This window comes from Sinocyclocheilus rhinocerous, unplaced genomic scaffold (genome assembly GCF_001515625.1).
Source record: "Sinocyclocheilus rhinocerous isolate Xijiao unplaced genomic scaffold, SAMN03320098_v1.1 scaffold3963, whole genome shotgun sequence".
Lineage (NCBI taxonomy): Eukaryota > Metazoa > Chordata > Actinopteri > Cypriniformes > Cyprinidae > Sinocyclocheilus > Sinocyclocheilus rhinocerous.
Window position 1 is genome coordinate 251,185 of NW_015666967.1, and position 13,258 is coordinate 264,442.

The window sequence follows — 13,258 nt, forward strand, 5'->3', positions numbered from 1 at the left end:
ACATAGCACCCTACCTCACTAGCTGCCCCTCACCAGCTATTCACACCTTACACGGCCTACACAGCCATTCCCCATATAGATTGCTTAACACCTCTGTACGTACTTGCATTTGCCTTCTGCTTCTCTCTCTCTGTGTGCTGCTCTCACCAGCTATTCACACCTTACATGGCCTACACAGCCATTGCCCATATAGATAGCTTAACACCTCTGTACGTACTTGCATTTGCCTTCTGCTTCTCTCTCTCTGGTGTTCCTACAAGCGTGCCAGTATGTCGCAGACATTCCTCAGACATCCAGCCCTGCCAGCTCACCAGGACCACCTGGAAACAGGAAATCACCAGTCTTCAGGAGGCTCTAACAGCTGCTGGACACCGAGCGCAGCTGGAAAAAGCCATCAGACAGGACTTGGAAAGAGAACTGTTTCACACAAAGTCACTGTTAAAAACTGCGTATGTGGAACTTAATAAGAGAGACACTAGAGCTAAGGCCTTAGGAGGCCATCTGCATGCAGCCAGAGCTGAAGTCCAAACCCTGACTCAGAAATTCGTCAACATTAAAGAGGAGCTTGACACGGTTCAGAAAGAACTGAAACAGTCCTACAGACTTGCGCATGGACTCATGCAAAAGTCACCCTGCTGCACGTCACACTGCCAGCAGTGCAAACCCCCTCACCCCTGTACACAGACACAAAGGGGGGAGCCAAAGCCTTCTGCTTGACACTTCACAAGTCAGTTTCCTGGAAACCTCTGCAGCCGCAGAAGGAATTCAGACAAACTCTGAAATAACACATGGAGTGACACTCAAAGACCTCAACCGAATGGCCAGAAACATCCCTGCGTTCACACCAGAACATGCAGGAGACCATGACATCCACGCCCTACATGTGAGACATTGACATTCACCTGCAGTCTTGGACCAGTGTGAACCACCAAGATAGACTCTATCTGCTCTGGATCACCTCGAGCCCAGAGGTGCGAAGCTTCCTGGCTCGACAGCCAGGACACATCCAATCAGACTACCAGCGGCTTAAACAAGCCATCATAAGAGAATTCTCAGACCCAGAGTCTGAGCACGGACTAATCGCTGCCCTAGCCGCCAAACAGGGCCGGTATGAAACTCCACATGATTACTACCACAGACTTCGACAAGCTTACTTCGGAGCTCGCAATGAACCTGGGATGGAGCAGGACATCAGCTTCAAGAGCCTTTTCCTCTGAAACCTCCACCCCATTGTAAGTCACCATTTAGGCATTATAGCCGCCACACAATGCCTATTCAACAACTGTGTGACCTGACACAGAAGGCCTTTAACAAGCACAAGGCCTCCACCAAAAGTGTTTGCTAGACCCCACCCGATTCTGAACTTCACAACCCAGAATCCAAAGCAGGCACCAGAAGGCACCCAGGATTGCCACAATATAAGGCCCTTCTACAGAAAGCCACTAGCCAGCGGAGGACAGGGCCATCACCATGGCAACAGACCCAGGTTCCAGACCAACAACTGGCAGAAGCCATGGAAAATGCCGTCCTCACCCTGCAAACACCACAGTATGTCCAACGACAGTCCCCCACAGCATCCTCCTCCACACCCTTCACACAGGTGTGAAACGGAGGCTGATTCTTGAGAACAGGATGAATTTCCTCATGGTTCCACCCAAGGTTTCCTCCTTACTCTTGAGGAGTTTTTCTTTGCCATTGTTGCTTTGTGCTTGTTAAAAGGGGATTTAAACCTAAAATATAGTGAAGCCTGTCACTATACAAATTATATTCAGTTGCACTGCAACCAAAACTGCATATTTGAAAGGCTTGGAAAGCCAATTACATTACCTTTACCATATTACAATTCTGAAAAAATAAAAATAAGTGGATAGTTTCAGAATGTCTTTCAAACATGGTTCAAAGGAAAATGGCTACATGTTTAAAGTTTTTTTTTTTTTTTTTCTTTTTCGTGCCATTGATCATTGGTCTTCCAGTTAATGCTGCAGAATGGATTACAGTCTCTAGCTCCAAGGAATTTCTTACGTTTGTTGTTTGTGTGTTTGAGTTACGTTTGTTGTTTGTGTGTCTCTATGCTGATCCACATCACATATTAATTTTTGGCTTTGTGGTGTTGTCTGGATTTCTTTATTTTTTCCTGTGGTTTGTCACAATCACATAGCTTTTCAGATTTTGAAAGGGAAGTGAGTCAAGCCTCTTGTGCTTAACTGATACAAATGATTTAGTGTCTCTAATATATATATATATATATATATATATATACAGTGTATATATAATATTACCATTCAAAGGTTTAGGGTCAGGGGAAAGTAATGTTTTTATTCCACAACAATGCATTAAATTGATCAAATTTGACATTAAAGGCTTTTAAATTATTACAAAAAATATTTCAAATAATGATAGATGGATGGATGGATGGATGGATGGAATATACATGAAATTCATGTATCCTAACCTACATTTCCCTAAACTTTTTTCAGGTGAACCATCTGAACCAGCGTCTCATCGACTCAAACTCAAGTCAGTAAACTGTTTGTCAGGAATAGCTCATATCGACTTTGTGTTAGAAAACACTGTGTTTGAAACCTTTCAAGTCAGTCTTTGTTTTTTAATCTTTTTATAGACTCTAACGTGAAGCCTGTTCATCTGCCGTATGGAATCCCGCGTGTTCTTCAGGAGCAGTCAGATCACTGTATACTTCACCACAGTGCATACGTCAGCGGATACAGCAGAAACATCCTGATGCCCCTTTGGGTCTCATATTCTTTGAATGCAACGGTAAGACTATTAAGACCCTCTGAAATTACTTGATGAGCACAGCTGTTTTTCTTGGTGGACGTATTGCTACTTGCTATTGCTAGTCAAAGATGGAATGTATAGTTAGGGAGTAACATTCTTCTTCTTCAAGAGCATTTTATTATTCGTACATGATGAGTCATGTAGATGAGTACGCTCCCAAAAGAGACAAACAGGTATATCTGCTAAAATTTTATTTTGTGAACTTTTAGGAGTACACCATCATAAAGATGATTTTTTTTTTTATTCTTTATTTTGATGTAGCAGGATAAACAACCATACTTATTTCAAAACAGATGTAGCTAAATTTTTCTCTGCCATTCAATTTTCTTTTTTTACATAATACAAAAATATAGATTATAATTGTAATTTTTACAATTCGGGAGGTCAAATGTATACTTAATAATCAAACCCCATACTAAATAATGTTAAATGTTCATTCTTGGTTTATGATGGAGATTGTGGGAGAAAATCTACTAGATGTGTAGTAGGGAAAAGGCGTGCAAGGGAGATTACCATGACATTTTTCATTCAGGAGGGAAGGATCATTTGTTTTATACCTCCACAAAGTCTGGCCGTAATGGCCTTACATATTCAACCCACTTGGTCCAGAGTTTGATGAACACATTTTTCTGAAGACGAAGGGAAAAAGTAATATTTTCCATAACATAAATATAATTTACTATATCCATCTACTCTTGTATTGTGGGGGGTTCAGGAAGCAGCCAACGCCTTGTGAGTGCTTGTTTACCGGCAGATGTTAAAATGTCAAATAATTATCCTTCAGGCCATCTTGCCTGGAAATCAGCATTTCCTAAAAACAATATGGAAAAGTTCAAAGGCAGTGCAGTATTAAGAATGCTTTCCACTGCTTTATGAAGCTCTACCCAGAAAGGTTTTATTACTGGGCACTCCCAAAATATATGCCAGTGATTGGCTTCCCGAAACCCACACCGTCTCCAACATTTGGTGTCCCCTCCCTCAATATGTGCTTTCTGTTTCGGAGTAATGAAACATCTGACAAGGCACTTCCACCCAAACTCCCGCCATATATGAGAGTTAGTACATTGCCACGTGAATTTACAGTACATTCATCAAGCCACTCCACATTCAATATCGAAAAATTATATTATTTTTTCCATTTTTCTTTAATGTATTCTGTAGAGTGAGTTTTTTTTTTATCCTAAGGGCTTCATAAAATTTAGAAATGGCACCCTTATTTAAATCACCTTGGTAAGCACTCGTAAATATCTTCAATATTAGGTCATCAAAGTGTGTTTTATTTTTAATACTGTGTTCAAAATTATTGCGTATCTGGAGATATCTATAAAAATCTGATTTCTCAAGACAATATTCGTTCTTCAAACTTTCAAAGTCTTTTAAGTGTTCCTTTTCCATAAGAGAATAGAATGCTGTTGTTCCTTTTGAGACCCAAGATTTGAATCTGTAATTCAAATCTTGTAATCCATTCTATTTGGCTTGAATTCAGGATCATAGGCACACCATTTAATTATTTGTCATTTACGGTCCAGTTTATATTCTTCTTTTATCGTATTGCAGATTTTAATTGGGCTTTAATACATGAGTTTTGCGCCTTATCTATAAATCTTTCCAAGATTTTATATGCCAATACAGCTTGAATTGGGGGGTTATTCATTATTACAAATTCAATATCTTTCCACCTAGCTTTGTATGTTGGATTACACGTTAATTAAAGGTTTAGTCTGGGCCGCGTAAATATAATCCCTAAAATGGGGTAATGCCATACCTCCTTCCTACGTTGAGAGCTGTAATGTTTTGAATTTAATCCTGTTTTTTTTTTCCCTTGCCAAATAAATCTGGAAATTATTTAATTCTGACCAATGTTTTAAGGGAATTTCTACAGGGAGTGCTTGAAACAAATAGAGATATCGGGGAAGGGATGTTCATCTTTATCGAGTCAATTCTATGACTAAGACCAAGAAAAGAGATGGCATTCCATCTGTGTATGTCGTCTTTGATTTTTGTTAAAAGTGGGAGAAAATTTACCTCTGCTAGTGTTGAAATTTCTTTTGTTAGATATATTCCTAAATATTTCAGTGAGTTCTGATCCCAATTGAGGTGAAATTTGTCTCTAATATGTTTTTGGAGGTGTATAATTAAAAGTCAAAGTTTGTTTTTTTTGTATATTTAATTTATATCCTGCATATCTACCAAATTTTTCTAGAAGGTTCATTAATTCAGGAAATTACTTGGTGGGTTTTCTTAAATAAATCAAGATATCATCAGCATATAGTGCCAATTTGTGGTCTTCTCTATTTATACAAATGCCTTTGATGTTTTCAGTCTGCCTTATCCACTGTGCGTGAGGCTCTATATAAAGCGCAAAAAGCAACGGTGAAATTGGACACCCCTGCCTCGTTCCGTGTTCTAATATAATGGTATCTAAAAAGTACCCATTTATTTTTATCCGGGCTGATGGTTTATTATATAGTGTATGGATGCCCCTAACAAAGATTTTGTGCATGCCAAATCGTTCAAGAGCTTTATATAAGAAAGGCCAACTTACAGAATCAAAAGCCTTTTCCGCATCTAAACTAATCAAAAGAGCTTCACGTTTGTCCTGTTGGATATGACTTAGTATATGCAAAGATCGTCTAATGTTGTCATGAGTTTGTTTTTGAGAAATAAACCCAGTCTGATCGTTATGTCTATGTATGTGTTATGTATCCAGTCTTTTGGTTAAGGATGCTTGTGTATAATTTGTAATCAACGTTCAGGGTCGAAATTGATCTATATGAACTGCGTTCTAATTGATCTTTTCCCTCTTTTGGGATAACTGAGTTCACTGCCTCGCTCCATGATGGAGGCATTTCCGAATTCAGATCGAAAAGTCTTTTCTGACGAAAAGCCATCAGGTCCAATTTGTTGCTCGTCCTCTAGGCGTGGTTGTGTGTACAGTAACTTATAGTATCTTTTAAACGTTTTTTTTAATTTTTTTTTATTTCATTTTGTTTATATTGTATAGTTTTAGATAATACTATTTGTATATAGTATTATCCGTTTGTTGTTTTTGTAGCTTCCTTGCCAAAGGTTTAGTTGATTTAGAGCCTGATTCATAATATTTCTGTTTCGTAAATACCATCTTTCTTTCAATTTCTTGTGAGTGCAGTATATTTATTTCATTCCTTATTTTTTTTATTTTAACCATCAGATTTATTTTGTTCCCTTTTGTGTTGTGTACCTCCACAGTTTTCTTAGTCAATAAATCCAATGTCAGAGCTTTGTATTATATGGTGATCTCTCTTTAAAACAAAAAAATAGTATATCCTTGAGTATACGTCGTGAGCGCATGAATAAAACATATAGTCACGGCCTGTTGGATAAAAATCTCTCCTAAGATCTAGTATGCCCAGCTCTGTCATTAGTACATTCATTTTTCTATGTAATAATGTGGTGATCGATTTTTTTGATGCATCTAATTTTGGGTTGAGATGAATGTTCCAGTCTCCACCACATATGACAATTCCTTCATCAAATCAAATATTTTTCTATAAAAAGCAAAATCACTTCTAGGTGGGGCATAAACATTACATACTGTTATGTTAATGTCATCTATTTTCCTTGAAACTATTATATATATATCTTCCTTCCTTATCTGAGGTCTCTGAGAGGTGTTCAAATGATATTTTTTTGTGATATTAAGATTGCTACACCTCTTCTATGGCCTGACTTATAAGATGAGCAATATACCTTAAAAAATCCCATTCTCTTTAGTTTTTATGTTCTGTTGGAGTAAGATGTGTCTCCTGTAGAAGCACAATATGTGCATTTTCCCTTTTCATTTTAACAGTATTTGACTTCTCTTAGCTGGGTTCAGAATCTCATTCACATTAAATGTAGTAAATTTAAGGATGTGCTTATTCATAGTCTTCTTCGTTGGTTAACAAGCATAAGTTCTCCCAGTGTCCCTATTAGTATTCAATGAATACATTAACAGTACCTCGCCCAAATTACAAACATTGAACAAGAACCAAACTGGAACAATTTTAAACAAATCGCCACCGTAACAAGTAAGAACAGTTGTTTCTGGTGTTGAGGCTCGTTTCAAAAGAGCCTTGTGGGGCTTTCATGCAGTCAAAGCCTCCGTAAAGGAAAGTCCCACGTCGTGTCAAAAGTGGGGCCCTACCATATGGACGTATACTAGTCCAAATAAAATTGCAAATAATTTAGCGAAAACAAAATAAAATCTTGGATAACTCACCCATTAACAAGTCCCGACTTCTTCAATTAGTTAAAGAATAGAACTGTAGGATTTACACAACTGATAAAGTTGCATGGTAATCAAAATATGAAGTGTAGCAGTGAAAGTCAGCTGGAACTTATCTGCATTTCTCAAGCGTAAAATATCAGGTTCATTTCATGGATGATCATTTTCTGAATTTCTGGAGTTTTTCTTTATATTGAGAGTGGGTTGTTTTCTTGGGTTGTGTGCAGCCGTTGCACTGCACCGGATTCCTGATCTCCACCCCGGTCGCGTCGTCTCCCCACCACCTACCAAGTAGATAGTAGTGCGATTTCCTCCTGATCCGTATTAGTGGAGGATTTCACCATGGAAATTGAGAATCCTCGTGAAGCCACGTCCCTCGTTGCATCCGTAGCATCCTGGTATTGCCGAGTGCCTTCATCGTGGAATACGCGCATCCTTGCCGGATACGGTGTCTGGAACTTTATTTATTTTTCTTTTAACACTTTCTTGGCTTCAGCGTACTCCCCGCGTTTCTTAAGCACTTCAGGAGGGAAATCATGGTCAACGTAGAAGCAGGAGTCGTTGCAGTACACTTCTTTTTTCTGCCAGGCTCTCAGAAGCACCTCTTCATTCATCCTGTAGCTGCAAATTTTACTACTATAGACAGTGGCCTTGCACGCGGACCATTGGGCCTCGGCACTAGTGCTCGATGTGCTCACTCAGTCCCGAGCTCTCTATCGCGTGGGGAGTCTAGTGCGCTTTTCAACAAGTTTTCTAGAAAGCCAACCATGTCCATACCTTCTTTATCTTCTGGTATACCATAAATCCTTAAAGGGGTCATATGATGCAATTTCAAATTTTCCTTTCTCTTTCATCGAATCCGCCGGCTGTGCCGTTCTAAAGCCTGCCGGCCATTCCTCACTCAAGCAAGCCGTGTGTGATGCTGTGCGTTTCGTTGTGAAAGCGAAACTACTTTGTTTGGCCTTCCAAAAGAGGACACGACTAGAAATCAGTGGTTAAGTTGTATTTACAACACTGTTCCAGAACAGTTCAGAGTCCAGCCCGGGGTCGTCACATGTGGTTGCCGCAGGCATCACAATATGGTAAGGGACGTAACATTTCCGTCACACGCTTGAGGTATTCAGCCAATCACAACACACTAGCTGGCCAATCAGCAAACACCTCGCTTTTCAGAACGATGAGCTTTGTAAAAATCGACGCGTTTCAGAAAGGCGGGGCATAGAGAAGAAACAATAATGTACATTATGTGGAAAATAATGTTTTTTTAACCTTAAACTGCATAAACACATTGCATTACACCAAATACACAACATAATGTTCTTTTTAGCAACGTCATATGACCCCTTTAAATTGTCTCTATGCGCACGGCCCTCCTGATCTATCAGCCTGGCTCCCAGATTAGCTTGCTGCTTGATTAGCGTTGATGTTACTTGAAGCGCGGTCTTCGTTTCCTCAATTCCTCTGCCTCCTCTAGTCTGTCATTTGTTCTCTTCAGTTCTTGTTTAATGTTGGAAAGCTGTACCTTATTGTCCCTTTTGAACTCCCAGAGTTCGATGAGAATACATCGTAGGCTAACTTCAGAACTATCTTCATTGGGAAATGATGTCGGAGAGCTACTTCTGCTACCTTGCCTCGCTTCGGGGTCATTTTCTATTACATTCGTCGTTGTCCTACTTCTAGTAGTAACCCCTTTCTCCATTGTTAAGTAAAATATTCACTAGGGTTCACAAAATCTAGATTTTTTTGGGGGGGGGGGGGTTTTCACAAAACTGTCGGAGAGCTCGAAAATTAGGCTGTCATCCTCTTGGTGGTGTAACCCGGAACCCTCCCATAAAGATGATTTTTAACAGTAACATTTATGACTAACTGTGACTAACTTGTCATGGGGTCTTTAAAGTGGAGTTTATTGTTTAAGGAACCTCAAACAATAGCTCATTTTAAGCTGTTACAATGTTGCACTGCAGGGGTTTTCATTTGATATTTTCCTGTGATTATTTTCTGAAGATGTCCAGTGGGATTTAAATGAGCTACACCCCTTTTTAATCATTACAGGACTGGAACTTGAAACAACCCTTGTGAAAAAGATCTACACTTTAGAATACTTTTAAAAAGTAATACTATATTATGGAAATAATGTACTTTTAAATAACATATTTGTAATGTTTTCGGACTCTTAATTGTTTGTTAATTGATACATGAAAATTTATTATAGTTTAAATTTATATTAAATCGATTAGCTGAATTTTAGAGTGCTTTTTTGAGTAGGACTTAAGTAAATTTTTTTCATAGTTTGAATATTACCGTATTGTCCCGAATATAAGACAATGTTTTTTTCTTGGAAATACTTTAAGTTCACTGTTGGTAGTTTTATTTGTTAAAAGTACCGTATTGTCCCGAATATAAGACGATGTTTTTTTTCTTGGAAATACATCTGAAAAAACGCGGTCGTCTTATATTCAGGGTCTAGACTTTGACATGTCAATAATACACCCACAACAATAGGTGGCGCCAAAACCGCATAAAACGAGTGTGCCATGAAATACGTAATGTAATGCGTGTTGTAAAGATCGCGAGTAAAAACAAAAGAAAAAGAAAACCTTACAGCTGCACGAGTCGTGACTGTCACGTTAGCCTGACGGGACCAAACTCCCTTTGTGATTTTAAAACGTAAGACAGTACCCAGATTTGAAGACTACAGTAAGATTTAACTTCTACTGTTAATAAGATTTTGGAAGGCTACTATTAGATGGATAGCCTAAATGTCCTAATTCAGATGGGCTACCAGTTTTTTTTATTTTTTTTTATGGTATATCAAAAAGTGTATATTTTTAAAATGTGATTGTTGGTACATTTGACCAGTTTTTACCATACTTTCAAAACAAAAATTAAAATAGGAAAAATATGCAATATGAAAATAATTGAAGACAAAATGTGTTACTGAGAAAAGACAAGATTTGGTTTTTAAAAAGCCTTTTTCCAAAAGGTACATCTGGAAAAAGGGGGGTCGTCTTATAATCAGGGTCGTCTTATATTCGGGCCAATACGGTACTTCATAGTTACTACTATTGCCATTGAAATATGGTTAAAGTGCTGCTGAATACTGACAAGTATTTATGGTAAACTAAAATATACTTTAATGTCATTTCTATTGAAACGTGTGTAATATTTAAATATTTTCATAACTACACATTTGTAATGATGAATTTGCAATTTAGTGCACTTAAAATATATTTATCCATTAATTGATTAACACACTACAGTTACATTTATAATCAAGTACTTTAGATGTACTTTAGTATGTTAACAGCACAACTGCAAAAAATTATTAAAACATAATGATTTAAAATGTACTTTAAAGTAAAACCTTTTTAAAAGTGTACTTAAGTGTCTTAAGAAACAAAGCCATGACAGTGTACTCTCTTTACAGTGAGTATACTTAAGTTACCTTTTATTTCATTAATATTATGCTATCTTCAACTACATTTTTTTTTAAATGTACGTTTATGATTTGAAGTGCACATTTAATATAATTAAGCACATTTTCTTTTCACAAGGGAAATTTGTATTGACGGTTCAAAAAGGAAGGTGTACATGTGAAGAGGGTATAATGGTGATGCTCTGAGAGGTCAGAAAGTATGACAGACGGCCTCACTCTCCTCCCTTCAGCATGTGCTGCTCATTATGTGGGCCGACCACAGAGTAAATCACAGCCTCTAGCATCATCATCACACTCGCTAACACTAGACACAATGAGACGGTGACAAACTGTAGTCGCTCATCAAGTGTTTTCTCAGCCACATGCAGTTCGTTTTGATTGTTATTGTAATTTTTGTGAATTAGCTTAAAGTGATAGTTCATCCAAGAAAGAAAATTCTTTGATTATTTACTCAGCCATATGTCTTTACAAATCTGTACTTCTTGCTTTCTCCCATGCAATACAAAAAAAGTAGTTTTTGAAGAATGTGCTGGCCACTGTTTTCCATAATGAATTTTAATGAATAATGAAAGTATACATCAGTTTTGACCCAAACACTTAAACCCAAATTATACTAGTTTTTTTTTCCTTTCCCACAATCGAATGCATAACCTTTGTGTATTTCATTTGATATTGTCTGCAAACACAGTCAGTCAACACATGTGCATTAGAAAGCAACAGTTGTAATACGATGTCATGCTTTTTACAAATATAATTCTACTTATAATACATCCAAAATGTAACAATATTTACTGTACCTCACTTCCTGCAATGCTGCAGTCCTGCAGATTCAAAGTTTGTGTTGTTTTAATTCACACTGATCTTCTATTGGTCACGTCTTCACATGATATGAATTCACAGGGCAGATTGCATCGAACTTGAATTCTGGAAAGCAGCAAAATCACATGAACTTGAGTATTCTGTTTCCTGCATTCACAATGTGTATGAATGGAAGTCAGTGGAATGAAAAGTGTAATATGACCATCTCTTTAGCTTTTCAAAGTATACTCCGTTTGATAGCATGCGTGAACACTGGTTGACAGACTAGAAAGTTTCATCCTTGTCCAGTGTCTACGCTATTTCTGTCCATGAGATAAGATGGAGAAGTTGTTTAAATTGTGGGTATCTCCTGTGATGGCCACACATTACACGGTTTTAGCCCTGATTTTCCGTACTCCAAAATTTAATAGAGATTGCAGACAAAAGCCTGAAATCTGAGGCATTCGCCTTGTGTATTTATTTATTTATTTATTTGTTACTTATTTATTTTTGTGTGTGTGTGTGAATTAAATGAAATCATCTTTACATTTACAGAAAACTGTATTTTTTAAATTTTCATGATACATAAACCAACTACAAGCCACAACCTGAGGTTGTCAAATGACAAATGCTATTTTCGCATTTTCGCTATCATGACTAACAAATTATCCTGTTCCAAAGGGTTTAAAAGTCGGATTGTGAAGCATGTATTTTAAGTACTATTACGTAAAGATTAGAGATGTTTCCTAAAAAGCAAACAGGCCTTTCTCTTAAAACTCGAAATACGTAAATGTAAGAAAATCTCATTTAAGTGGCAAGCGCTGAGGATATGTTTCTTGTAATGTGTCTACCAGGAATTCTATCATGCACTTGATGAGTGTTGTAAAGGATTAGTTCACTTCCTGAATAAAAATTTCCTGATAATTTACTCACTCCCATGTCATCCAAGATGTTCATATCTTTCTTTTTTGTCACAAAGAAATTAAGGTTTTTGAGGAAAACATTCCAGGATTTTTCTCCATATAATGGACTTCAGTTGTGGCCAATGGGCTTGAAGGTCCAAATTGCAGTTTCAGTGCAGCTTCAAAGGGCTCTACAAGATCCCAGCTGAAGAATAATGGTCTTATCTAGCTAAACAATCGGTCATTTCCTTAAAAAATAAAAATGTATATACTTTTTTACCACAAATGCTCGTCTTGCACTAGCTCAACTTCACGCATTACGTAATCACATTGGAAAGGTCACGCGTGACGTAGGCAGAAGTACGGACCCAGTGTTTACATAGCGAATGTGCAAAGAAAGTCAAATGCTCTTAGGTAAAACAATGATGTCGATGACCATTGATTTTCTTTCTTCTCAAATAAAGATGAGTGTCCAGCCCTCAGAAGACACATGTGTGCGTGCAGATGTGCGTGTGCAGGCCAGTGCGAGACAGTCCTGCTCTTTCTATAAGAGCAATTCCACTCTGACCTTTGGCCTCCTGCATCCACCCAGTGAGTTCAACAGGATATCTGTATTTACTTTAAGACCTTTATACAAAACTCACAATTCATTTCACTTTCTGCCCTCTCTTACTTCTGGGAAAAGATCCTAGAGTTCAGTTAGAGCTATGATTCATAATAGCTAATGTGTGAAATTTTTTTTTTTTTTTAATGAAGTATTTTACATGCTACAATCTGAAAATAAGCCGATAAATACACATTATGTATAAGTGATTTAATTGAAAAACAAGCCCACAGTTGCTTATAATAACATAAGCAAATATGGTATGTTGCCTTTAAAGAGGTCACATGATGTTGCTAAAAAGAACATTATTTTGTGTATTTGGTGTAATTAGACAAAAACATTAAAAACCATTCCAAACGAGGCATTTGTTGCATTCAGTGGGGCATAATTACAGATTCTAATGACTTATACTGTCTATTTACGCGTTGCATCGCGCCGCGTAAACATAAAACCATGTCTGCATTTGTGATCGGAGA

General features: G+C 37.5%; 1 protein-coding gene across 2 annotated transcripts in view; it reads left to right on the forward strand.

The window, feature by feature from the left end:
• LOC107733306 (ectonucleotide pyrophosphatase/phosphodiesterase family member 1-like) overlaps positions 1–13,258 on the forward strand; it is a 67,404-nt gene that overhangs the window by 41,211 nt on the left and 12,935 nt on the right. For both annotated transcript variants that reach the window (XM_016544876.1, XM_016544875.1), the window contains exons 19-21: positions 2,478–2,517; positions 2,621–2,775; positions 12,643–12,769. In XM_016544876.1, the coding sequence (XP_016400362.1) occupies positions 2,478–2,517; positions 2,621–2,775; positions 12,643–12,769 (322 nt within the window). The remainder of the gene's footprint in view (positions 1–2,477; positions 2,518–2,620; positions 2,776–12,642; positions 12,770–13,258) is intronic.